The sequence below is a fragment of the Cebus imitator genome, unplaced genomic scaffold (assembly GCF_001604975.1).
Source record: "Cebus imitator isolate Cc_AM_T3 unplaced genomic scaffold, Cebus_imitator-1.0 Scaffold71, whole genome shotgun sequence".
Classification (NCBI taxonomy): domain Eukaryota; kingdom Metazoa; phylum Chordata; class Mammalia; order Primates; family Cebidae; genus Cebus; species Cebus imitator.
This window is the reverse complement of record NW_016107386.1, coordinates 6,128,831-6,156,549: the sequence shown is the minus strand read 5'-3', so window position 1 is coordinate 6,156,549 and position 27,719 is coordinate 6,128,831. Positions and strand designations below refer to the sequence as shown.

Below are 27,719 nucleotides of genomic sequence, written 5' to 3'. Positions count from 1 at the left end.
TTTTTTTTTTTTCCTTTTAGCCATCTTTTGTCCTTGTAATCCCAACTAAATAGGCTTTATGCTCACATCATTATCCCATACCCACCCCTTTCTCCTCCCCATTTGCAGGGGCTAAAGGTCTAGGTGAGACTTGGAAGACAAGGAGCATCAGGAAATTTGAGATACCCAGGACCCTTTCAAGCAAGAATGGCCAAAAAGCCTTGTGCTGTCTTTACTATGAGTTATCTTCAAATTATTTTCAGTCTCCCTGTCATATAATCGTTTCAGGCAGATTGAGGCAGCACTAACAGCTAATGACCCACATGGCTCTATTTAGGTAATTTATCTAGAATTTCTCGTTCCACCAGCCCTTACTTCTCTGCCCCTTTGTAAATGTTGCCTTATAATCCTTTATTAGATGATGGGAAGTGGTGATGATCAGGACAAAAGTGTTAGGTTCCCATGATTTCTTATTTATTAGTAGTTATGCGGAAATTTTTTTTTGTTTCCTCCTGCTATATGTTATTTTTGGTGATAAGAACACTTAAGTATTCTCTCCTCTTAGCAATTTTTTTTTTTTCCTGTGTTGTCCAGGCTGACCTCCAGCTCCTAGGCTCAAGCAATCCTGCCTCAGCCTGCCAAGTAGCTAGGACTACAGGCGTTCACCACTGCGCCCGCGAAGTTGTTTTTTTTTAAGTTGGTACTCACAAATCACTACCTCTGTTATACTGACAAGCTTTATTTCCTATTTTTTGTATCTGTTAGGTCACATGTGTGTAAACATCTAGCTCACTTTTTATATTTTAACCTCCTAGAGTTAATGGGCCTATGTGGGTTTTTTGTTTGTTTTTTTTTTCCAAATCTTATAGCTGGTGTTTTGTAAAAGATTTGCCCAATAAATGACTTAATGAATGAATGATACATCAGTCAGACTTTAGGAAGGCAGTCGATTATGGATTATTTTAATGTTGGAAGAGGACTTAATGATCGAATCTCATCCTTTCTGCTTCTGAAGTATGAAAATCTAGTCTTTTTAGGACTGAACCCAAGGAAAATAATCTCTAGATTATTGACTAAAGTTCAGTGAGAATATGAATAAAGAACAACTAGATATTAATGTCAGTCATTGGGCATGCAAATAAGTCCCCAGCAGACAGTCAGATGTTGGATATCCAGATTGTATAGGTTTAGGTTTAAGTTATTACTCATAAAATCCATTTCCACTGGAACTCTATGACCTCATTCAGTGGAGTGGTAAAAAGTCGTCCTCTTACACATTGTGGATAACTATAAGACAGCATACAAGCATATCAATAAAGCCATCTCTTTGTGGGCCCTACCATCTTCATCAGATTTAGACACTTAAAAAAACAAGTAAATATGCACTTTTAAAATGTAATCAAAAGATTGGTGGTAAGCTTTGAAAACCAGGACATCTTTTGGCATTCCACTAAGTGTATATTGTAAATTTAAGGAACAATCAAGATTCACAATAGGAAGTTGTCTTTTTTTGCCTTCATTTCTATGAGATTGACAGATGGTGACAATAAGAAAATGAGCTGATTATAATTGCTCTCTATGTGTTTTTTTATTGCTATCATTACTAGTTAGAATTAACATTAATTAGAATTAACAATAATTTTAGGCATAGAATGTTATGATTACCTAAAGAGATGTCTCTACCTTCCGGGCTCAAGCGATCCTCCCACCTCAGCCTACCAAGTAGCCAGAACTACAGGCAAGCACACCACCATGTCCGGCTACGTTTTTTTGTGGGGGGGCATAAGGGGGTTGTTTGTTTCTGTTTAACAGGCAGGGCCTCACTATATTGCCCAAGCTAGAAGAATTTTCTAATACTTTTTGCACCTCCCATTTTGGCAAGTAAATTGAGAATGACTTTAGGTTTTTCTATTATTCAGTAGCTTTGCAGACTTAAAAGTGTAAATTTAGAATTAGAAGATGAAGCTCTAATAGTAAGAATCTCAAGTTGAAGGACTTTGGGTTGCCAAAGCAGCATAATAGAGCATAGGCTTGAACTTAATTCTTTCACAACATTGTGAGAATTATGTGGAATGTGTTAAATGCCTACTACAGTAGGCTCTAGGATATTTATTTTATTTTTTTATTATGCACATTGTTTTTCCTGCCTTTTTATGGCTGTCTGAAGTCTAGGGAAAAGGGAAGACTGGTTAATGATGAGTTGAAAAAGCTTGTAAGCTAATCTTTCACTGACTTATTTTCCTTCCACCTTCTGTTTTTTAAAAATTAGCCACACCACACAAAACCCAAATTATTAGAAACAACAAGAAAATTGTTCCAGTGCTCTTATATTCACCTTAATGGTATAGTGAAAAGACATTGGCTTGCAGATGATACTAAGGAAGCTTTGGCTTACTCTCACTTGAAAGTGGGATCTTGGTGTTTTCGTACTTGGATTGTACAAATCTTTTACTGACTTTTCTTACTGCTAAAAAGGAATCAGGCGGTTGGGTATTGATATGTTATTTGGTGCTCTCATTCATGGCAAAGGATTTGATAAATGAATAAAGATTCTTAAAACACTAAAGCAAAATCAAATAAGCAAAACTAAAGATGAAATGTAATATTCATCAGAACAAGGATCACTGAGAAAAATATTCAGAAACAACTTTAATAAAACCTGAATTGAAATAACCGCAGTTCAGGTGTTTAGAGTCTTTGTCTGCCTATTCATATTGTACATGGAACGTTACGGGTACTTCATGACTGCTGACCTGCCTCGTTGATGCTCTGGAAAGGTATGCCAAGATCTCACAGCAGCACAGCCAAGTGGATGCAGTGTGGGCTTTCCACACCCTGCCTCAGTGTTGAAGTCTTGTCTGTTTTCTTACTCCTTGACTTGCCTCTTTCTGATTCCTACGTATTTCTTAAATCGGAATTCCTATTTAGTGAAGATGGGGGTCTCACCACATTGGCCAGGCTGGTCTCAAACTCCTGACCTCAGGTGATCCACCTGCCTCTGCCTCCCAAAGTACTGGCATCACAGGCATGAGCCACTGCATCTGGTCCTATTTCTGCCGGATTACTGACTATTCTCACCAGATTACAGACACTTGGCCTTGTTCTGACCTTCAGCTTCCACATGTTCATCCTACCTTCTGACTGCCTGGCCTTGTCTTTACCTCTGCTTCTCAGCTAGCTTCCATATACCTAGACTCATGGCTGAATGGCCCTCTGCTGGGCCAGCCTTTCCTGGGATTTGGTCTTGCATTTTCATTATCTTTCCAATCCTATCTGTATACTGTAGCTCCATAAACCATTTTTCCCATATTCCCAGTGCTAGTTAATTAGTATATTATTCCTATCCACTCAGATGTTGTCCATGCTCTCAAGTTCACTGTGGTGGTTTTAAAATGGCTCCAGAATTCCTTGACACCTTTACTGAGGATTAGGGCCTATGTCCATTCTTGAGTCTCCTTGGAGCTTTGTGATTGCTTGACCAATAGAATACAGTGGAATTAACACTGCCATTTTCTGGATGCAAATCTTAAAAAGCTGGTATCCCCCACTTCCTGTCTTGGGATGCTTACCCTTGGAAGCTTACCATCATGCCAAGAGCAAGCTGGGGTAGCCTGTGGAATGGAACTGAGGGCCCTGGTTGAGCTTTCAGCTGAGCCAGCATTATCTTGCCAGCCAGTAAGCCATCTTGAAGGTGGATCTTCCCATACCCAGTGGAGCAGCTCCAAATGATACCACATGGAACAGATGAGCTGATCTTACTGAGTCCTGCCTAAGGTGCAGTGTGAGCAAAATAAATGTTACTTTAAGCCACTAAATTTTTAATGGTTTCTTACACTACAGCAGATAAAATGATAGTCACCCCACTGCATTCCCAGTCTGGCACTCTGCCACAAGAATTGTGCCTACTTGCTTTTTCCCTTATCAGCTCTTTTGAATTTCTCTCACAATGATGATAAGCACACACTCTGTCAATGGGCTGGTAGGGTTAGAAGGGCTTCCTAACAGAAGAAAACAGCTCTAAATTCAAGAATTACAAAGGACCCTAAAATTACAAGCAAAGTATAGTCAAGAAGATGAATTTGAACACTAACATGATTTACCCAACAAAAAATGACAATCAGTTCATCAGTACATAAGAGAACTTGGCACACAATGGTCAATGAATGCTTGTTTTAAAAACTGTTTAAGGGAGTATGTGGAATCTTTTTGGGGGAGCTGCTGTCATCCAGAAAGATCTGGGAGCCAAGGCACCGTCCATGTCAGCCTTCATCCTGGCTTTCCGGTCACCCCAGAGAGGCCACTCTGAACAGCACAGGCTTCCCAGCCCCAGGCGCACTGTACTGCCTCTGTGCCTGGACCACCTCCACCGGCCTGCCCACCTCCCACCTGGAAATGAACTTAAAAGGTGTTGCATCCTGACACATTGCCAAAAGAAAATTTTAAGATTATGAAAATGCATGACTATTCAACTACCAGTTTACTAGTAGTAATCCAGTTTGGCCCAAGTAAATTAAGTCTCAGTGCTGACTTAGAACCCCAGCTATAAGCTCTTCCACCATTCTCTGAATCCCTTCAGGTTTTTGTTTGTTTTTGTTTTGTTTTGTTTTTTTGAGTAGGAGTTTCACTGTGTTGCCCAGGCCGGAGTGCAGTGGACCTATCTCAGCTCACTGCAACCTCCACCTCCCGGGTTCAAGTGATTCTCCCGTCCCAGCTTCCTGAGTAGCTGGGATTACAGACGCCCACCACCACACCCAGCTAATTTTTGCATTTTAGTAGAGAAGGAGTTTCAGCATGTTGGCCAGGCTAGCCTCGAACTCCTGACCTCAAGTGATCTCCCAAAGTACTGGGATTACAGTTGTGAGCCACTGCGCCCGGCCCAGTTTCTTATTTTAGCCATAATCTGACTGAGTAAATACGGATTGTATTTATTTTTATATATTTAATTTTAGAGGCAGGGTCTCTGTCACTCAAGGCTGGAGTGCAGTGGCACAATCATAGCCCACCGTAACCTCAAGCTCCTGGCCTCAAGCCTCCCACCTCTGCCTCCTGAATAGCTAGGACTACAGGGTGTGCACCACCACTCCTGGAAATTTTTTTTTTTTTTCTTTTTAGAAAGGGGGTTTCTGAGTCTCCCTATGTTGCCCAGGCTGGTCTCAAAACCCTGGCCTAAGCGATCCCCCTGCCTGACCTTCCACAATGCTGGGATTACAGGCTTGAGCCACCCCCAGCCTCCGGATTTTCTTTATTCTGAAACCCATCCCTAATTTTATTTTCTGCCAGAGGAAATCTGTTTTTCACAGCGTGATAAACTAGCAAGTCTGAGATAGCAACTATATAAAAACTGCAAACACATAAATAACAGCCATATCGAAAGCATAGGGCTTATGTCAGCATATGAATAGGGTAGCGCCTTCCCACCCTGGCCACATGCTTGGTCAGCAATTTCCAGCACTTGCAGACACTGCAAAGGGCTTCACAGCGCTTATCTTACAAGATGGTTACAACCACCTAGAAAGGTGGAGCAGGACTCTTCGTCTGTGTTATAAAAAAGGAAACAGTGAGACACAGAGAAGACACAGAGCCAACAACGCAGAGGTTGGACATAACTGAGGTCTTCAAAGCTTCAGTTTTGCCTCTTTCACCCGTAACCCGCAGCTGGGCCCTGGTCCTGATGCTGAGGCCCCAAGGCGCACACACCTGCGCTGGGCAGGAATGAACCAGCCAATGAGGAGCCCGCATGCAGGGGGCGGGACGGGAAAGCTGCCAATGAGAGAGCCGACCCCAAGAGACACGGAGCTAATGAGGGCTTTGTGCTGGAGAGGGACGGCTGTTCGGCCAATGCGGGGCTGGGTCCGGCGCAGCAGGAAGGCGGGACTGCCAGTGGGGCGCCGGGGCGGGGCGTTCGCGAGCAGCCGAACCTGGCGTGCTGTCCGCTCGCCGCCCGCCATGGCCCGCGCTGCCCCGCTGCTCGCAGCGCTAACCGCGCTTCTCGCCGCCGCCGCTGCTGGCGGAGATGCTCCGCCTGGCAAAATCGGTGCGGGAAGGACGCGATGGGGTTCCCAGCTGGGGAGGGCCGGCGAGTAAAGGGTTCTCAGCTCTCAGCTAGGTGGGGGTAGAGGAGGGCAGCTGGGTGAGGGAGGGGTCCTCGGGAGAGGAGGTGGGTGGAGGAGAGGGCGGAAGGGAACGCGGCAGGGAAGGTCCTGATGGGGCCGGGGCGTGGCATGTGAAGAGGGCCACCTGGGACGGAAAAGAGGCCTGAGCAGGACTGGTCACGGATCTCACCGGGAGGTCCAGGATCACTGAGCATCTGCCGTGAACCTGGCTGTTTTCAAGGCGCCAGGTGACAGAAGATAGAGAGGCTGGGCGATGGCATTCACAGAGGTTGGTTGAGGGCTGTCTGTGTAGCAGATGTGGTGCTGTAGTTCCTGCTGTGGGAAGAGCCCTCACAGTACAAGGAGGTCCATGTTGAGCTGAGAAAGTACAGTCCATGCAGAGGAAGGGCGCGTCATCTCTCTTTGCGGCCCCAGGAGGGCTTCTTGGAAGTAACATCTAAGCCAGACCCCCACCCCAGGTCGAAAGGAGACAGTCCTGGCAGAGACAGAACACTAGGTCTGCTGGAGATTTGCTGACAGAACAGGGAACTTTTAACAACGGTCATTTTGTTTATTGCGTGTGTGGTTTCTCCAATACTTTATTTTGAAAATGTTCCCATGTACAGCAAGAATTTTATAGTGGTCGTCTGTATACCCACCACCTACATTCTGCCATTAACTGCTACTATGCTTGCTATGTCACATAACTATCACTCACCCTTCTAGACATCCACGAATCCATCCTACATTTTGATGCATCCCCAAATAAATTGCAGACATCAGAACACTTCACTAAATACTTCATCGTGCATATATCATTGACTAGAGTTCCATATGTGTTTACAGTTGCTTTTTTTCCCCTCCCTCAACAATTGTCTTTTTAACTACATGACTCGTGAAGATTTTCAAGTCCCTCGCACATAATATTCACACAGGCAGAGATGCTGGGCTTCAGGGTGGGACGACAAAGGCCCTACTCCACTATGCTACCCTCCATGCGCCCCAGTTGGCAGGAGTGCCTGGAACATCTCATAGAAGCACCGCAAACTTACAGTGTCTAGTGCAGTGCTAAAGCCTTTTTTTGTGTCAGAACCACAGCCCAGGCCATACAGGGTTAAGACAGACTGAAGCATGCCAGGAACCAGTTTGAGACTGAGAATTTAGGGCTTTCCATGAAAAGAGAATCCTGAGACTAGAGTAGGCAGAGAAGCCCTCGTGGAGAGAAGGTGGGGTTTGAGCCAGGCTTTGAAGGATGTGGAAGAGTTATGCAGGCAGCATCCATGAGTGACCATGTGTTCTCTCTCTGCCCTTAAATTATTTGAATACAGTGTGGCTAGGGGTAAGTGGAGTGTACTGTGGGAATATGCAGGGCACTCCCCTTTTTCTTTGGAACAGGCAACAGGACAGGACATTTCTCACCATTGGGGAAGGGATAGGACCTCCAGCCAGCAGAATTGCTGCATTGTGGCAACATGGAGCATTCTGCCTGCCTCCTTCCAGCTGGCCCTTCTGGCCCCACCCAAGAGTCATCCAGGGCAGGACACTTGGCAATGCCATGCTGCCCTTTAGTTTTCTGGATTTTCCTCAGCCCTCTCACAGGAGCCTCTGTCCACCCTTGGTGGTTTGGACTCTACCCACAAGAATGCGTACCTTCCTGTTAGGATGGCTTAATCCTTGTGCTCCTGCAGGATCAAATCTGAGAACCCCCATGTGGCATCAGGACCCTCTAAACCCACCCGTGTAGTTCCATATGCTGCCCTGCTCATGCTGGTCTCTTTGCAGAGCATGCATGCCCTCTCACTGACAAAACTGATTGTCCTCCAGCGTCTTGCATGAAATCTTATTTCCCTGAGAAGCCTGTGTCCCCACACTCTCTGGGGTAGAATTCACTGCTTTCTCCTCAGGACTCCCTGGTACCCTGTTGCACTTCATCACGGTTTGTTGTAGCTAATTGTGCAGGAGTCTGTCTGCCCACTCAGTGCTGGCCTCCTGGGGGACAGAAGCCTATTTGATTTATCTTTGTCCCCCAGGACATCTTACTGTAAATTAGAGAGTGAGTGTCAGTTGTGTTAAATGAGCTGGTTCACAATGAAATTGTGTCTTCTGCTTCCTGATCTTGGGCAGCTTCTAGGCCTTAACGTCAGTTTCTCTGGAGAAATTGGTAATTTGTGACTCTTTGCACATAGCGGGGACGGGAGCACAGTGGTTAAAATAAAAAGGTTATGTGCTGCCTTGGAAGTGGCTTTGTAAGTACTAAGAGAGGAAGTGGTTTATTCTTTCAACACAGAAAAAATGCTTCATGAACTCTACTGTCTGCCAGGATCTGGGGGCATAGTGACCATCTGCTCTCTCTCTGTCTTTAAATAACTTGAATACAGTGTGGCTAGGGGTAAGCAGAGTGTGCTATGGGAATGCACAGGAGGAACATTTGACTCACCTCAGGTGGATCAGTCAAGCCAAGCTATAGTTGACATCTAAGGACTGTTAAAGCCAGTGAGACACAGGGAACAGCTCGGGCAAAGGCCCAGGCATAAGACAAAAGCTATACGACCACAATCAGAGAAGCCCAGACAGACAAGAAGGTGGCATCTTGGAAGGGTAGGGCAGGAAGTGGAATAAGTAAACGGAGGCTAGATCGTCGAGAACCTGGTGCTATCTGAGGATTGCCTGTCACTTCGTGGCAGCAGCTGGTACTGTGGGTCCCAGTGGGTCCAGTAAGGATAAATTACAACAGATTTATTCCATTTTCTTTTTGGATAAGGCCTCTGGACTGTCTGATGAGAGGAAAGTAATGTTTCAGATACAGATACATGATGGGGAAAAATTATAGGTAGAGTGGTAGTCCAATTTAGTAGCTTCATAGCTGTTTACAGTTCTCTCACAGGACTGTTTAATGATCAGTGTCAGGCCAGGCACAGTGGCTCATGCCTGTTTCACTGTGTTGGTCAGGCTGGTCTCGAACTCCCGACCTCAGGTGATCCACCCGCCTCTGCTTCCCAAAGTGCCGAGATTATAGGCGTGAGCCACCGCGCCTGGCGGGTACATTCCAGTCTTGACAAACACAGACATAGAGATGATTTAAGTGTCCGGTATAGGTTGGACTAGACCAGGGGTTGGCAGCCTTTTTCTGTAAATGACCAGAGAGTAAATACTTTAGGCTTTTCAGGTCATGCAGTCTCTGTTGCAGCTACTTAACTCTACCTAAAATGAAAACAGTCATAGACAATAAATAAAAGAAAGGGCGTCATGGCTGTGTTTCAATAAAACTTTTGTTTGCAAAAACAGGCATCTGCCCAGATTTGGCCTGCAGGCTGTGGTTTGCCAATCCCTGGATTAAGGAGTGGTTTCCAAACACTGATCACTGAACAGAACTGGTCAGTAACTTTTTACCAATTCATAGTGAAATAAGAAAACTAGAAGCAAAGTAGTGAGTTTGTATAAAACTAAATTTATTCTCTTTAAATGGTCATCCTGACTTTCAATATTCTTTGCTCGTCTTTTGCTGCTGAAATGCCTTTTTCTTTATGAAATGCAGGTTATAGTAAATGTTAGTTTTCAGGTTTGCCTTTGCTTATTAATAGCTCTACTGACAGTCTGCAAATTTCCTTTTGGAAATGTTATACACCTACGAAATTTAAGCACCTGGGAACCACCAGCGCAGGAGGATGCAAAGCGTGGGCTGCAGCCTCTCACTCTCATGTTCTGTCTCTCTGCTTCCCTGCCTCCTGGGCCTGCTGACAGCCGTGGTTGGGGCCGGGATCGGGGGCTCTGCTGTGGCCCATTTCCTCCAGCAGCACTTTGGACCTCGGGTGCAGATCGACGTGTATGAGAAGGGAACTGTGGGTGGCCGCCTGGCCACCATCTCAGTCAACAAGCAGCACTACGAGAGTGGGGCCGCCTCCTTCCACTCCCTGAGCCTGCACATGCAGGACTTCGTCAAGCTGCTGGGTGAGTGGTCAGTCCTGGGGCTCCAGTGCCCAGCGCCCTGGGGCTGGTGACAGCATTGGGCCCTTCTCAAACTTCCCACACCATCAAGGCCAGAAGGTGATGTGGCCCAATCTCCTCATTTTACAGATGCAGCAGCAGAGACAGAGGGGAAGGAACTTGCCTGAGGTTACACAGTGAGTTAGTTGCAGAGCCGGGATTAGAACTCAGGTTTGACTCCTAGGCCAGTTTCTTGCCCTTTCAATTTGCTGCCTCTAAATAATCGTGATCATATCACCTTCCACATCCTCGTGCTTGCCAGGCACCCAGCACCCTTCTGGGTGGTAAGTAGGCATTACCTCAGATCCTCCCTACCAACCTGCAAGATGAGTGTTAGATCTCCTCTTAAGGAAACTGAGGCTTAGATAATGTATAGATCTCAGCTAAAGCCATTACAGCAAGAGAGCTGGCATTGAAACCCAGCAGCATCTGTCAAATACACCTTCTGTTTGATACAGAAACTCCACTTCTCAGAAGCGATGCTACAGGTGGTCTTATAGATGTGCAGAGTAGCATAGATACCAAGTTATTCATTACAGCATTGTTTATAATAGCAAAAGGCTGAGAGTATCCTATCTGCCTATCCACTAGGACCTGGGGTTAAACAAATTACTGTCTAACTACACAATAGGCTGTTCAGCAGTCAGAATGGGGAAGTTTTTATGCCTAGATACAGGACAATCTCCCAGATATAGTGTATTGCTAAGGTGGAGAGCAGATTGGAACCATCGATGGTTCCAGTCCATGCTAATGAGATTACATGAGTGACAGAGGGACAAGACATGAGCCTGGGGGTGAGTGGGAGCCCTGTCAGATCAACCCAGAGGAGAGGACAGGCTGGACTGGCAGAGAAGGTGACAGTATCGGCATGAGGTTGCAATGTGCCATGTGAGGTCTGTGGGGGTGGGGAAGGAACAAGTCATAGTAGCTATATCTGTATTTAGGAATCCACTGCTCTGTAAGTTGCAGCGTGCAGGATGGCTGTAAGAAGCTAGGATAACTTCCATGTGATCTCAGTGCCCAAGGCCACCATCTCTGAACTAGCTCAGTGGCTCTCAGCCCCTGGACATTCTGGACATAAAATCTGAGTTTCCCTCACTTATGGATCCTGTTGGGGAAAAAAAATGTAAAATGTTACATTATTTTCATTTTCATTCATTTATTGACTAGGTAGTCCAGCCATTTTCCCAGTGCATCTGTTCACTGTTTATAAACAAGCGGCACAAATGAACAAGCCACAGTGTTGGTGTTTCCTTTAATGGAGGCAGTCCATTTGCATCAAGAAGGCTCTAAGTCTTGGAGGGGACCTGAAGGGCTCCTCTTTGTCTCTGCAGGGCTGAGGCACCGCCGTGAGGTGGTGGGCAGGAGCGCCATCTTCGGCGGGGAGCACTTTGTGCTGGAGGAGACCGACTGGTACCTGCTGAACCTCTTCCGTCTCTGGTGGCACTACGGCATCAGCTTCCTGAGGCTGCAGATGTGGGTGGAGGAGGTCATGGAGAAGTTCATGAGGTAGGGCTGGCGGAGCTATGGGGATGGCGTTCGGGGGTGGGGGGGCACTGAGAAGAGTTGGGGGAGGAACCAGCTTGACTGTACTTTGTGAAAAAGGAAAAGGTCTTTGCTGAGTATGAGAGCCAGCACAATTAGTGCAGGTTCAGAGCAAGCCCTGGCATGAGGAATGGCCATATTTGGTCCAGTAATGGTCTCTCTAGTATTGTCACACTGACACTCATTTTCTTACCCTCCCTCTGCTACGCTGATATTAATAAAAGCATGGGTTGCAAACTCAGTCACTTAACAAGGGCTGAATTGGGATGTGAGTCAGTGAATCAGCAGGTAGAAGAGAGCAGAACAAGGCCCCCTCTGAAGGAGGCAGCCAGCCCTCCGCCACAGCCATCTGCAGCCAGCTGTGTACAAGGCCCACCTCATGTGGCGAGATCTGTTCGATGTTCAGAAGAAGCTAGAATCCAGAGTTGTGTGTGAAATCTTTCAGTGTTTCCACATTGGCAGCCGTTTCAGTCCACAGGCTGCATTTGCGAACTGTGTTGTCCCCATTTTTCCATCTAGAATAAACACCTTTCTTCACCACTCCTCTTATCCTTGGCCTCCAGCCCCCTCCCCATCACCTTTGGTCCCATATGTGGAGGGCAGGTGTTCTGTTCTCTCCCTGTTCACTCACTCGCCAAGCTGTCACTCCACCTTTCCTCAAAGTCCTTCCCAAAGGCGCTCACTGCCTCCAGCCCAAGGTGCAGGGGCTGTTCCTCAGACCCCATCGCTGTCTGCCTCCCTTCAGTGTCAGACACTTAAGTGTGGCCTGTGCCCTCCTTCCCTGGTTCCTGACACATCTCCACTTCCTTCCCATTCTATAACTCTGCTGTTTATAGCCTTTCTTCCTCATATTCTCCAGATGCCACCCAAAGCTTATTTCCTTACCTCTCTTCTTTCTGATATTGTCAATTTTATCCAGACCAATAATGTTGACTTCTACCTTTTATGGGAGATGACTTCTCCCTGTCAACCCTAGTTTTCTTCTTCAGTTACAGACTCACATTTCTCCTTTATAGACACCTCCCTCTGGTGTCCTATTGATAACCAAACTCAACATGTTTACAAAAGTGGCCCCAGAATGGGCAGCATTTCAAAGGCCCGCCAGTCAGGAAATCCATCGATGGTTCTAATCCATGCTAATGAGATTACATGACTGACAGAGGGACAAGACATGAGCCTGGGGGTGAGTGGGAGCCCTGTCAGATCAAGCCAGAGGAGAGGACAGGCTGGACTGGCGGAGAAGGTGGCAGTATCGGCATGAGGTTGCAACATGCCATCGGGTCCTAGAAGCTGCGGTAGAGCCGACACTATTGGAGTGGCGATGCGCCAGCAGGAGTGGGCCGTAGCCCATTGCCTGGCAGTCCCAGCTGGGTAAAGACAGGGTTTTGAACTATGACCTCAGGCAGGGAGTAGCTCAGAGAGGTGATACAGTTGTTATTCGGCACAAACGTGATGTGAAGATTCCATACTTCCACACTCCCTTTAGGTGGGATAGGCCCACCGCAGTCAGTGAACAGGCCCCAGGGAACATAACAGGCCCCAGCCTCCTCTCCCACCGCTCCATGTAGAGGAAGTGATGGGTTCCTGCTGGGCCACCCAGGCAGTATGACCCAGGGGCAGGTGGTCAGGCAAAAGAGAGTGAGAGAGTCCTTCCTCCGCAAGGACTCCAGCTCTATGTGTCTTCTAGGATCTATAAGTACCAGGCGCACGGCTATGCCTTCTCGGGTGTGGAGGAGCTGCTCTACTCACTGGGGGAGGCCACCTTTGTCAACATGACCCAGCACTCTGTTGCCGAGTCCCTGCTGCAGGTGGGCGTCACACAGCGCTTTATTGATGACGTCGTCTCTGCTGTCCTGCGGGCCAGCTATGGCCAGTCAGCAGCGATGCCTGCCTTTGCAGGTGAGCATCCAGCCCTTGGCCTGCCCGCCTGCCCCTCCTCTGCCCAGGGTGCTCATAATGGGCTGGAGGTCTCCATGATAACCTCCCCTTTATCCAGCTCATTACAGTCACCTAGTCACTCTGCTCCCCCATCCTGTTTGATTCTGGCACTGGCCGTGAGTTGGCAGGAGATAGTGTCACCCCACTTCACAGACAGTGAAAGCAAAGCTCAGATCACAGGTCCAGTGTGTTTCTGCCACTCCCAATTGCCTCACCATCCCTTGCATATGTGTAAGTGTTAGAGCTAAGATGATGCTCTGCTCTCTACTCTTTGGTTTCAAGAACTACCCTGTTGAGGCCTTTGAGCCACTGTTAGAGCACCTCCTCTTCCCAGCTCCTGACGGGGGTGGCTCGGCCTGTTTATAGCTCACTCTCTGCTAGCACAGACCACAAGAGTGGAGAAGGTAGGATTCACAAGAGCAGGAACCCTTGTCTATTGTTCACTGATACATCCCAAACACAGAACTCAAGTTGTTTTAAAAAAGAATAGGTTTTGCCTAATGAAGACAAAAAAAAAAAAAAAAAGAATAGGGACTGTATTTGTTTCCTAGGGCTGCCATAACAAAGTAACACAAACTGGGTAGGTTAAACACCAGAAATTTATTGTCTTACAGTTCTAGAGGATAGAAGTTTGAGGTCAAAGTGTTGGCAAAGTTGGTTCTTTCTGAGGGCTATGAAAAAAAATCTGTTCCATGAGTCTTGTGTAGTTTCTAGTGATTTCCTGGAAATGTTTGGCATTCCTGGCCTGTAGTTGCATCACCCTGATCACCGTCTTCATCTTCACTTAGCATTTGCTCTGTGCATATGTCAGTCTCTGTGCCTAAATTTCCTTCTTATAAAGATGCCAGTCACACTGGATTAGGCTCAACCCTAATGACCCTATCCCAACTAATTTCCAAATAAAGCTTACAGTCACAGGTACTAGGGATAATGTTTTCAACACCTCTGGTGGGGGGACATAATTTAATCCATAACATACTGGGCATTCAGTATATTTTTGTTAAATAAATGAATGAAAAGATTTACAATAACAAGCACCTCCCTGGTACTCTTGATACTATTCATCTGGCTCTGCACATGCTGGCTCCTTCTCAGCCTTTAGGCCCTGCCTCAGTGTTCCCTCGGTGTGGCTTCCCTGCTCATTCTTTCGGTGTCTTGTGTGTCTCCTTCATAGCATTTTTGTATAGAGATACATAGATACATATCCTTATAATTATACCATATAATTCACCCATTTAAAGTGTACAGTCAGTGGTTCTTAGCACATTGGGAGTTCTGAAACCATCACCACAATCAATTTTAGAACATTTTTATCACCCCAAAAAGAATCCCCTTGCCCTTTAGCCCTCACGTCCCCACCACCCCCCAGCCTCCCAGCCCTGTACAACTACAAATCTGCTCTCTGTTTCTGTGGATTTGCCCAGTCTGGACATTCCGCATAAAACAGACCTCACAATATGTGGTCTCTGGGAGCTGGCTCTTTCACTGAGCACAGTTCTTCCCCCCATAGCACTGTGTACTTTGTTGTGCTTATTTGTATGTTTGCCGTCTCCCATGCCCATAGTTGGGAGAGTTTTGCCCTGGCGGGGAGGCCCAGTCGAATAGTACTGGACTCCCCAGCCCGACTGCCCCACGGCCCTGACAACCTCTCAGCAGCCCTTTCCCGCTTTGCCCAGGAGCCATGTCACTAGCTGGGGCCCAAGGCAGCCTGTGGTCTGTGGAAGGAGGTAATAAGCTGGTTTGTTCCGGTTTGCTGAAGCTCACCAAGGCCAACGTGATCCATGCCGCAGTGACCTCTGTGACCCTGCACAGCACAGGTGCGTAGACAGAGCAGGAGTGGGCACGCATGCCAATTCCCAGCTACTGGACACTCCTGCCTCCTTTGTACCTCAGCACTGGTCGGTGATCCCCTTGGGGAGTAGTACAGAAAAGCACTGAGAAGCCCCAGCCCTGCTAGTGACACTAGAGGGTGCTATTTTCCCAATTCAAATGTCAGAGCCAGAAAGCTGAGACTTCCATCAACCCAGCCTTTTTCTGTTGACTGATGAGGACTTTGAATGACAGCCTTGCCCAAGCTCCCCCAGCTGGTCTGCAGTGGAGGCAGAGCAGAAACTGAGTCTCCGGACTCCAGGCTTCCTCTGCAGCCACACCTGCATGGAGAGAACAGGACCTACCGTTTAGACAGCCCCACTGCACCCTGGGCACCAGGGTCTTGTTGTACCCTCAATGCTGGGCCCCAGTGGGGAGTTCAGTGGGTAGAAGCCAAGGGAAAGTTGACTTTTTTTTTTTTTTTTGACAGAGTCTCCCTCTGTCTCCCAGGCAGGAGTGTAGTGGTGCAATCTCAGCTCATTGCAACCTCCACCTCCCAGGTTGAAGCAATTCTCCTGCCACAGCCTCCGGAGTATCTGGGACTATAGGCACCCACCATCACTCCAGGCTAATTTTGTATTTTTAGTAGAAATGGGATTTCTCCATGTTGGTCAGGCTGGTCTTGAACTCCTGACCTCAGGTAATCCGCCCGCCGTGGCCTCCCCAAGTACTGGGATTACAGGTGTCAGCCACTACACCCAGCTGGGGAAAGTTTACTTTGTGCTCTTTTCTTTCCAGAGGGGAAAGCCCTGTACCAGGTGGCCTATGAGAATGAGGTAGGCAACAGCTCTGACTTCTATGACATCGTGGTCATCGCCACCCCCCTGCACCTGGACAACAGCAGCAGCAACTTAACCTTTGCAGGCTTCCACCCGCCCATTGATGACGTGCAGGGCTCTTTCCAGCCCACCGTTGTCTCCTTGGTCCACGGCTACCTCAACTCTTCCTACTTTGGTTTCCCAGACCCTAAGCTTTTCCCCTTTGCCAACATCCTTACCACAGATTTCCCCAGCTTCTTCTGCAACCTGGACAACATCTGCCCTGTCAACATTTCTGCCAGCTTCCGGCGAAAGCAGCCCCAGGAGGCAGCTGTTTGGCGAGTCCAGTCCCCCAAGCCCCTCTTTCGGACCCAGCTGAAGACCCTCTTCCGTTCCTATTACTCAGTGCAGATAGCCGAGTGGCAGGCCCATCCCCTCTATGGCTCCCGCCCCACGCTCCCAAGGTTCGCACTCCATGACCAGCTCTTCTACCTCAATGCCCTGGAGTGGGCGGCCAGCTCCGTGGAGGTGATGGCCGTGGCTGCCAAGAATGTGGCCTTGCTGGCTTACAACCGCTGGTACCAGGACCTAGATAAGATTGATCAAAAAGATTTGATGCACAAGGTCAAGACTGAACTGTGAGGGCTCCTGGGAGAGCCTAGGAACTTTCAGCCCCCACTGAAGACGGATCGTACCCCACAGCAGCCCAGGACTAAATAAGCCATGCTCACCCACCAGGCCTCTCTCTGAGGCCTTTTCCCTACAGTGTGGGTCTGGGTGACCTACTGTCTGCCTAACTTAAGGGTCCTCACAGTGGCCGCTGCTTTTTTTAAGGGGGAAAGTAAAGAAAGGAAGGGAAATCCAAGCTAGTATATTTGTTTTTGTTTTTGTTTTTTTTTTAAGAAGAAATAAAAGTTCATCTTCACAAGGTGCTTCAGACTTGGTTTTTTAACTAGGAACCAGAAGACTACAGGAGAGATTATAAAGCAGAGAACTATGAGTAGTTTTTTTTACTGCTTTTCACTACGTACTCCCACAGTGGACAATCAGTTGAGGCAACCTACAGTAAAACATTTACAACCAGAGGGTTACAAATAATGTAAAAGGGAAGATCAGAAACCCTAATAAATGACCATAGCTCCTGTTTACTGTGTGGACTTGCTTGATTTGAAGTACCTAGTTCAGAACTCACTAGTCACCATCTCCAAGCTTGTCAACATCACTGCATATTGGAGGAGATGACTGTGGTAGGACCCAAGGAAGAGATGTGCACCTGAACAGTCGTCAGCATATCTCCAAGTTTCCTGGAACCAGGGGGAAAAGAGAAACCTGTGAGGCTATAGGAACAGGGAAGATTTTTCTTGGCACCTGGAGGAATTGACAATTCTCTTCCTTATGCAAAGATTGAGGAATGCAACAATGCAAAGAAGACAAGTCCCCAGCTGGTAGAGAGAGGTCATATCTCACCCCCAGGTGTTCATCCCAGTAGAAGAAAGAGAAAAGAAGGTGTTAGGGTAGGATTCTTCAGAGGTTAGCCTGGTACTTGCTCATCAGACACTAGCTTGAAATAAGAGGAAAATTATGCTTTGCTTTGCTTTTTCTACAAACCTTTAAAAATCACTCATTTTAGAAAAGAATGTAAAAGTCCTTTTCGTTCCTTTTGGACCTATTCTTTTCTGTAATGGAAGAACTAAGTCTTAGGCGCCCAGGGACCAACAACTACATTAGAATCTCCTGGGGAAGGGTAGAGGGCCTTGAGAAAGATGCAGGTACTTAAAGACTCGCTAAATCAGGCTTTAGGGAGAGGGCCTGGGTGCCCAGAGTAACAACACTACCAAATGCCTGGGCAAAATACCCTTTCAGTTGGTGGAGGCCCAAACTGGCTCTGAGGTGGTTTTTACAGTGCCAGGGTGATGGTAATGGGCAGTTCATTGAAAGAAAATACAAGTAGTATGCACTTATAACTGGAAATTATGAAACCAGCACATCAGTAAGAAGGCTTTTTTTTTTTTTTTTTTTTTTTTGGAGACAGAGTTTCGTTCTTGTTGCCCAGGCTGGAGGGCAATGGCCTGATGTTGGCTCCCTACAGCCTCTGCCTCTTAGGTTCAAGCAATTCTCATGCCTCAGCCTCCCAAGTAGCTGGGATTACAGGCGTGAACCACCACACATGGCTAATTTTTTGTATTCTTAGTAGAGATGGTGTTTCGCCACGTTGGCCAGGTGTTCTCAAATTTCTAGCCTTGGGTGATCCACTGCATCTAGCCAAGTAAGAAGACTTTTGATGAAGTAGTAGAAAACCAAATTCAAATTGACTTAAGCAATAAAAAGTTTTTATTTGTGGCTAGGCGCAGTGGCTCACGCCTGTAATCCCAGCATTTTGGGAGGCTGAGGCGGGTGGATCACTTGAGGTTGGGAGTTCGAGACCAGCCTGACCAACATGGAGAAACCCTGTCTCTACTAAAAATACAAAGTTAACCAGGCATGGTGGCGCATGCTGTAATCCCAGCTACTTGGGAGACAGGCAGGAGAATTGCTTGAACCCAGGAGGTGGAGGTTGCAGAGAGCCGAGATCACACCATTGCACTCCAGCCTGGGCAACAAGAGCGAAACCTTATCTCAAAAAAAAAAGTTTGTATTAGTTATTGTGGCTTAAAAGTCTAGACATAGAGCACTGTGCAATCTCACAGTTCCACGATTTCTCTCATGGTGCAAGATGGCTGCCAACAGCTCCCAGGAAGAGAAGGTCTTTTCTCATAACCACTGAACCAAATTTTGGGCTCTGGGCCAGCTGGACCACCCCTGAACCAATTCCTGTGGCCCATCAGATACAAGACCAGTAACCATGATGCAGGGCAGGGAGGATGTGAGATTAACCAGATTGGCTTAGAGCAGTCAGGTCCTGTCCCTGGAGCAGAAGTGGTCTCATCCAAACCTCAAAGTCAGAGGGGTAAAGGGTATTGGAGAGAGAGCCACAATGTCAGCCACATGCAGATAGGGCTCTCAAGTCCAGTGAAATCAAAGTGTGTAATGGCATCTTTTCATGGTCTGTTTGAAATGAAGATGGCATGTGCTGTCATGGTGTAATTAATCATTGGTATTGGCCCAGCACTGGACAATACAAAACTTATCTTTGATAACCACCCCACCCTTGCATCCCTACAGAGAATATGTGCACAGAAGACACAAACCAAGGTAGTTACATTTGATCCTCAGAAACCTCGCTTACCTGAATAGGCCCAAACAGCTCAGAACCAAAGCCAGCCAAAATGCCCACACACTGTCTGCCTCCCCAAGCCCAAACCTGATTCCTTGGAGGCAGGGAGGAAAGGACAGATTCCGGAAATGAGAACCAGCAGGAAGCCTTTGCCCCAGTGCCCACCCCAGCCTTCTTAGGCCTGGACAGAAGCCCCCAGGGGCTCACAGACCTCTGGGAGAAGAGAACATTTGGAAGGACAGCCAAATGAAACAGAAGGGCCACACATCCTCAGTAGTCCAGGATGCAGTGTAGTAGATGTTTAATACCCTTCATGAGAACTCTGCCTCCTGGAGCAGGTGATCCAAGCAAAATTTCAGGACTTTGGGGGATAAGTGGCAGCTGTAGAAGGTAGAATCAGAGTGGGTGGTTTGCAGCGGGGGACCGGGGAAGTTGATAAGGAATTCTTTTCTCTGACCCACCCATGAAGGCAAAATAGAGGAAGGCAGGAGGCAGATCTTGGGCTCCCCTAAGAGGCTTCTATGCATTCATTCACCAAGCACAGCACCCCTATCGACACTGGTCACTGTGCCAGGTGCTGGAGGTGCCGCGCTGAGAGAAGAATGATGCCCCTGTCTCATGGAGTGTGAGCTTTTCGCTAGAGGAGGCAAACATGAAACACACTTAGATTCAGACCAAAGTTCCAGGGTGCTGTGTAGACCCATCTCTCCAAAGGACTTGAGCTCCCTGCTGCTGCCTTTAAACTGGGGGCCTGGGAGGAGCCAGCTGGGACTCAGAGCTATGCCAGGGGCCAGCCCAAGCTTCTAAGTCAGAGGATGGTAAGCCTGGGAAAGACCTTGGAGATCCCCAGATCCCATCTATTCATTTCGCAGATGAGGAATCCAAAGCCCAGAAAGAGGAAAAGGCATCATCCGTATGAAACTAGCTGGTGTTTATGGAGCATCTGGGAGCTCCTGATGCTTGGGTAGAAGTAAGACACCCTCTTCTCACCACAGTGGGGTGTTTCCCCACCAGCCCTTATGCCCCAGGGCACCTAGGGTCTCCCAGGACTGCAAGCAACCCTTCTGCAGCTCAGTTCTTCCACACCCTCACCCCACAGAAAGGGCTTGGAAGCTGTGGGCCCTTCATGTGGAACTGAAGTCTGAAGACCTGGAGAGCAGCCCCAAGGGTAGAGAAGCAGCGCTGAAGGGATCAGCATGCGCTAGCACAGGAAGCCCATTTTCCATGTGTCTGGAACCAGGCCGAAGCTTCCTGGAGTAATTTTAACCAGTATCCACTCTAGAACAATACCAAAAAAGGTAAGTTACTTACCACCCGAGGCAGGCACATACCTAACCGCTGGCCTTTCATGAATTAGACCCTTAAGACATTCAGGGCTAAAACTGCTTTAAGCACTAAAGTTAGAGCAGCCAAGCCACGTATTCCTGTCTCGGGCCGTTGGCCCTTTTACCGAAATTCACTCTAAAGTGCTAGCTATTCTTACCCTCAGAAAATAGTCTGAGCCCCTCAGCTGTCTTGCTGGAGGGAAGGTATTTTTAGACCCTAGAACAGCTGATTTGGGATCTGCTGCAGGGGTCAGAGGTCCCAGGGGGAGGATTGAATTGCTGGGGGATAAAGGAGGAAGTGGGGAGCCACATCCAAGAGACAAGAGTCAGCACGGGCTTTAGGATGTATCAGGTATCAGTCCACACTGCCGTTTTCGGCTTTTTTTCTGTTTTTTTTTTCTTTTACAGAGTCTCACTCTGTCACCCAGGGTAGAGTGCACTGGTACAGTCCTGACTCACTGCAGCCTCAGCCTCCCTAGGCTCAAGTGATCCTCCCACCTCAGCCTCCCTAACAGCTAGGACTGCAGGCGCATGCCACTATGCTGGGCTAATTTTTCTATTTTTTTGTAGAGATGAGGTTTTGCCATGTTTCCCAGGCTGATCTCAAATTCCTGAGGCTCAAACAATCCCCCTGCTTCAGCTTCCCAAAGTGCTGGTATTACAGGAGTAAGCCACCATGCCCAGCACGCTGCCATTTTTGATCAGCAAAGTATCTTAATATAAGCCAGTAGTTCTCCAAGTGCAGTGTCCAGACCAGCAGCAGCAGCATCACCATCACCTGGGAACAACTATTTGTATATTATAAACACAAGGAAAACCCTGCAAAAGAAATGCAAAGTATCAGCCTCCACCTGAATCAGAACCTCTAGATGCGGGTTCCAGCAAGCTGTTCTATCAATCCCTCCAGGAGATTCTGATGCTCACTAAAGTTTGAGAATCACTGACAGCAGCAAACCATCGAATAAGATCCCCTTTTGGACAAGGCTGGAAGAAAGAATGATCTATATTGACGCTTCTCAACTTACGAGTGTCTGTTCAAACCCAGGAATCCTCAGCTCAGAAAAAGTACATACTTGCATAAAAATTTCAGGGACGCACTATCCCAGGTTAAAAACACCTGCTCTGTGGCAACCTGGAGACCTTTCTTTGGGTCTAAGTCTGATCTGCAGAGAATCTCAGAGCTGAAAAAGACTTTCTAGATCATCTGCTCCAACCAGAGCAGGGGTCTGCTCCATAATATTTTTGAGAGGCTTGGTTTTAACATGGCACTTTCAGAAATTGGGAGCTCCCCACTTCAAAAGAGCTTGTTTCCAGTCACCCTTAAGTGGGTAGAGTTATTAGCTCTTGTTAACTCCTGTATTGGTTTATAGCAACCAAACCACATTAACATGGCTGAAACATAGACTTATAAACCCAAATTAAAGGAAACACAGTGGCCAGGTGTGGTGGCTCACACCTATAATCCCAACACTTTGGGAGGCCGAGGTGGGCAGAAGTCTGATCTGCAGAGGGGCCCAGGAGGTGAAGATCAGCCTGGGCAACATGGGGAAACCCTGCATCTACAAAAAATACAAAAATTAGCTTGGTGTAGTGGCACAAGCCTATAGTCCCAGCTACTTGGGAGGCTGAGGTGGGAGAATCACTCGAGCCTGGGGAGGTTGATGCTGCAGTGAGCTGTGACTGGGCCACTGTGACTGGCCGGCTGTGACTGGCCCAGCTATGACTGGGCCACCCTGGGCAACAGAGTGAGACCTTGTCTCAAAATAAAATAAATAAAGGAAACACATAATGGCCCTAAGTGGTAGAAATGAACACATTATTGTCTAATAGGCCATCTCAGTGTTGGAGAACTCAGAGTAATGGAAAATCCCCCTTTATATTAATCTGAAATCTACCTCCCAGGAACCTCCTATGCTGACCCTGTTTTTGACTTCGAAGCCACAAGAAGCAAACCCAAAGTCTTGCTTTCAAAAGTCAGCATTTACTTTTCATAGGCCTTTCTTGGCACAAGAGTGCAGGGAGGATGGCTTGGGCTGCTGGCCCAGCTTCTGGGCCAGGTGGTTCAGAAGATGCAGGTGCAGCCCACGGCGATGGTCTCCATGACCGCGCGCTGGCGGCAGGGCCCTGTGCGTGGTGGTGGCGGGCAGAGGCGGCGGCGCACTGGCACCTGGCTGAACACCGGTACGCTCACCATGCTGCGGTCCTCCTGCATGGTGAAGGGGTTCACACAGCCCAGACACAGGCACCGTGCCTCCGGCAGGTCCGCAGGGATACGGCTGGGGTCGTGGTTGATGCTGCAGGGAGCAGGAGAAAGATCAGAGTGGAAGGTGATCGGGAAACAGCCAGTCAGCACCCATACCCCACACCCCTGCCTTTCCTAATCCAAGTTTTAATTCCCACAGCAAGACTGTTGGGCTGGAGGAAAGGCAGTAATCAACTCCGTGTTCCACATTAGGACGCTGAAGATCATGGAAGGCAAGTCAAGAGCCCCAAGGTTACCCAGCTTCAAGGTCACCAGTCACCTGGCTTCCTTCTTTTGTGGATGTCCATCATAGTACTAGGTTGCACCATGGGGATGGTAGAGTAGCTTTGGCCCTCCCTCTGCCTGCCCCCACCCCCACTGTGTTTATATTGTTGGGAAACTTAATCCACGGAAATAAAAGGTGGATTAGTTTTACTGATGCCTAATTTCCACTGGCAAATAAGTCAGGAGGTCTGGGTTCTATTCTGACTTAATCTCCATTCATTCAACACTTGCATGCTCACCATGTGAGCACTTCTGTCCCAGACTTTGCTCATTGATGAACAAAGCAGACAAGTTCCCTCCTAGTGCTCTCATGGAGCCACCCATCCAGGGACTTGCTTTGTGACCTCTCCTCCTCTGCACCTCCGTTTCCCCATCTGCTAAATAGGGGACAAGGAAGTGGGTGAGCTGGACCTGTGGACATGCAGCTTTAGTATCACCTTATGCTTAGGAGCTCACTAGAAATGCAGAACCTCCCAAATCTGAAGCTGCATTTTTATCAGATCCCTGAGTGGTTCATGGGCACAGTCAAGTGTGAAAAGCTCCATTCCGGAGGATCTTTACCAACCCTTCCAATGGTCACATTCGGGAGCTGCATTGTCCAATGCAGTAGCCACTAGCTTCATGTGTCAACTTCAATTTAAATTAATCAGGCTGAGTATGGTGGCTCACCCCTATAATCCTAGCACTTTGGGAGACCCAGGCCAGTGGATTGCTTGAGCTTAGGAGTATGTGACCAGCCTGGGCAACATAGTGAGATCCTGTCTCTACAAAAAAAAAAAAAAAAAAAATTAGCCAGATATGGTGATGCATGCCTGTAGTCCCAGCTACATGGGAGGCTGAGGTGGAAAGATTGCTTGAGCCCAGGAGGCAGAGGCTGCAGTGAGCTGAAACCATGCCACTGTACTCCAGCCCGGGTGACAGAGTGAAACACTGTCTCAAGCAAAACATTGAAAAATTTAATCAAAGCTAATCCCTCAGTCACATAGCCACATGTCAAGAGCTCAGTAGCCACATGAGGCTGGTGGCTACCATACCAGACTTTTATCATCACAGAAAGTCCTGGTGAATAGTGCTATTCTAGAGTGGCAGGGTATATGTCGTGTGCCTGAAAAATCTCTGGCCTGGGTTTGTGAGTAAGGACCTCAGGGTCAGCCCATTCCTTCATCTTTGGTCCTTTCTGTGGGTCAGGTACTGAGCGAGAAAGCAGAGCTACAACCAAGGGAGGACGCTGCTGCCATCGTCATCCAGGGCAGCGGGTCTTGATTCCCAAATCACAGCCTGCTGTACATCCTGATCACGTGGAGCTATAGGAAACAGCACTTCCTGGGCCTCGCCGCTGGAGGTTTTGATGGGGCATGGGAATCCCTAAGTGATTCTGATGCAGGCACTGGGAAGGCCCAGGCCCAGCGTGAGAGACAGACGGCAACGCTGCACGGAACCACCATATCTGAGAAGGACATATGAGACCCACAGAGCGGAGGAGGTGACATCTGGGGAAAGCCTTGCAGGCACCTCCGTGGAGACTGATAGAACAATAAGGGCAGTTGTCCACATGGATATCTCATTTAACAAGTCTCTGAAGTAGGTACTACTATTGCCTCCGTTTACGTTGAGGAAACTGAGGCTCAGAAAGGCTAATCCATTTGTCCAAAGCCTCAAAGGCGAGTAAGAGGCAGAGCTAGGATCTGAACCCAAGCACCCAGACCTCTGAATCCAAGATCTTAACTATTACAATGACTGAGGTGCGGGAAAGGCCCCCACCCCCCAAAGACAGCTTGTCACCACTGCACAGCCTACCTGTAGCCCCAGGGAGACAGGCTCCTCTTGTTGGACATCCATAGCTGCAAGTTGACCTCACACTTCCTCTTGGCCAGCTCTGAGCTGTTCCTCAGCTGGGCCACCATCTCCTCGAGGTTCCTCTCGTACTCCTCCATGCGAGCGTACGGTTTCACCCGTGACACCAGGTCCAGTGGCACCTGGTGAGGGCCAGGGGCTAGGGGCCCAGACCGCCCTTGCCCCTTCCTCTTTCCTTTGGGACTCCTGGGCTGGCTCAGCCCCAGGAAGATGGAAATGATAAGAAGGAACAGCTGGGGAGGAAAGCCACGGTCAAAGGTGGGAGAGTCAAGTTTTTTTCTGGGCCAAGACTTGAGGTCCATGGTTCTTTCTCATTGTCCTTAGGGGTCTCCCAGGCTCAGGTCTGACACAGCCCACCATCCCCCAGCTCTCCTTCCTCAAATTACCCCCTGATTCCTCTCTCATGTGTGCTCCAGCCTCTGGTCTTCCCTCAGTCTTTCTCTCAGCATGCTCCTTCCTGCCACGGGGACTTTTCACAGGCCTCTGCCTGCAGCGTTCTGCTGCTCCACCTCCTGGACCCCTCCCCGTCCCTCATGCATCAGCTCTAGTGCCATGTCCCTAGGGATGCCTCTGGACTTTTTTGGGCTCTCTTCAGTCTTACAGTTTGTATGTACAATTCTTTTATGCGTCTGCCCCCAACTCAGCATGGACTCCGTGGGGGTGTGTGTCAGTTTCCATACAGCTGTCATATCCATGTCTGCATGGTACATTCAGTGGACACTCACTGAGTAAATGATTGACTGTCCCCATCACTGCCCTTCTGTCATTTATGTCTGAGAAGGAAAACAGTGAACAAGAAGACAAATACCCAAGTCTCACTAGCAACAAATCCAGGATGGCCCTGTTCAGGGTGTGGCTGGAGAAGAATGGGGCCTCATGCTTCCCTGTGCCACAACAATGGCCTAGGAAACTTTTCTGGGGAAAGGACATGTCAGATGAGGCGTGGCAGGCATGGGCTAAAGGAATTGAAGTCTTATAGGTGTAGGAGGGGCGGGTGGGGGGAAGATGAGAGAGGAGGTTGGAACTGGTTAAGAACTTTGCTGAATGGAATGTTGATTAAGAGTGGGCGGGAGGAAGAGGGCATGACATGAAGTTGGGGAGATGGGCAAGCTGTGGGCTAAAGGTGGGAGAGCCAAGTCTCTTTTTGTGAGTCAAGTTGTGGACGCCCCGTCCACCTGCACTACCCTCCACGCTGAGCCTTCCCTCTTCCAGCCACCCGCCAAGCCCTCCTCACACACACACACACACACACACACACACACACACACACACACACACATACCCATTGCCATCCACGTCTCCCTCCCAGCACCAAGAGCATCAGGAAAGGCTCTGGCTCACAAAGGAAGAGGACTCGGGCCCGACTGAACCCAGACTCCTCAGGAATCCAGGGCGAGAAGGGCCAGTGTCTAGGTGTGGAGCAGAGGTCCCAGGATGGAGGCACCGCTGACCCCTCTTGCACTGAGATGGGCTCCATGCGTTCCCTGTATGCCTCACCCCACAGCCCCAAAGCCCCATGGCCCATGCCTGCTTTATCCAGGCTACCCTCCAAGTCTTGACCCTAGAAAACAAGCTTCAGCAGAGTCCCTCTTGGCAGAGGTATCTGCTGGCACAAAATCTGCAAGAGAGATTCAAGTCGCTAAATTCTTCCTTTTTGGTCGTAGATTCTAGTGCAGAAAAAAATGTCTCCCTAACAATAGGCTCTCTCATTGGAATTTCTCACAGGGCATTCTTAAACTCTGGCTCTCCACTCGGAGAAATCTAGAATAGAATCAAAGCCCCCTCCCTCAAAGTCCCATCTCCAGATGGGACACAAAAACAGAAGGACTTGACCAAGGTCATGCAGCCGGGACCTCGAGGCCAGGTCTCTTTGGAAAAACCCCGCTGACTGAGTTTGTCGGGACCTCCCCAGACACCTCTGTTCTGAAAAGGCTTCAGTGTGCCCCAGCTGAGCCCAGTTCAGGAGCCTGTGCTGCTGCCCACAGCTGCAGGCTCTGAGACCAGTCTCTGTTTCTTTCTAGTCTTGGGGGAGAAGACAGAGACGTGGCCTCTGCAGATTCCAAACCAAGCAGAGGCAGCCATTAATCAATAGGAAAGAAAAACTGACATATTTGGACTCTAAAAAGGGGTGGGGGTGCAGCGGGGAAGCGCCACGTACCAAGTTGTGAGGCCAGTCCATTCCGCCAAGCTACAAGGTCAGCCTGCAGCTGCTGCCTGCCTGGAACCCCAGATGCCGCTGAGAGAATGGCAGCAACAGGATGGAGCGAAGCAATTATAGCTCAACTGGGGGCCGCTGGGGGAGTGAGTGGGTGGGCTCGTCATCAGCTGGGAGCCTTGGGCCCCCAGCTGGCTAAGCCCAGCACAGTGGCAGGCGGTGAGGAGCGTGGGGGCAGGCCAGGAGCTGAGCTGAGGTGCCCAGGGGCTGTTGACCGAGGGACAATGCCCTGTGTGTCTGATGGGGCCCTGGCCGGTGGCACCTCCGCCTGTGGCCTGCGGCCTGCCGCCCAGCCAGCACCCACAGGGCCAGCTAAGACAATCAGCTTCGTTTGCCTTGGGGATGGCAAGGGGGTGAGGGTGGAGGAGGGATGGGCTGTCAGTTGGTCAGGAGAGCAAATGTTCTCAGACAGTGCTGGC

The 27,719-nt window shown here is 48.6% G+C and overlaps 2 protein-coding genes across 3 annotated transcripts; one reads left to right on the top strand and one right to left on the bottom strand.

Moving 5' to 3' along the window:
- Positions 1-5,888: 5,888 nt before the first annotated feature.
- Positions 5,889-17,823, top strand: PCYOX1L (prenylcysteine oxidase 1 like). Of its 2 annotated transcripts, none has more exons than XM_017531332.1 (6): positions 5,889-6,013; positions 9,813-10,019; positions 11,390-11,564; positions 13,288-13,499; positions 15,215-15,355; positions 16,146-17,823. In XM_017531332.1, exons 1-6 carry the CDS (start codon positions 5,926-5,928, stop codon positions 16,805-16,807), a joined length of 1,485 nt encoding a protein of 494 aa, XP_017386821.1. In that variant the 5' UTR covers positions 5,889-5,925; the 3' UTR covers positions 16,808-17,823. The 2 variants fall into 2 exon arrangements, with proteins under 2 accessions (XP_017386821.1, XP_017386822.1); XM_017531333.2 differs by lacking the exon at positions 5,889-6,013 and adding an exon at positions 6,042-6,085.
- Positions 17,824-22,665: 4,842 nt separating this feature from the next.
- Positions 22,666-27,335, bottom strand: IL17B (interleukin 17B). Its single transcript, XM_017531336.2, has 3 exons — positions 27,244-27,335; positions 25,029-25,318; positions 22,666-22,998 (listed from the first exon to the last, which is right to left on the bottom strand). Exons 1-3 carry the CDS (start codon positions 27,262-27,264, stop codon positions 22,767-22,769), a joined length of 543 nt encoding a protein of 180 aa, XP_017386825.1. The 5' UTR covers positions 27,265-27,335; the 3' UTR covers positions 22,666-22,766.
- Between the last annotated feature and the right edge of the window lie 384 nt (positions 27,336-27,719).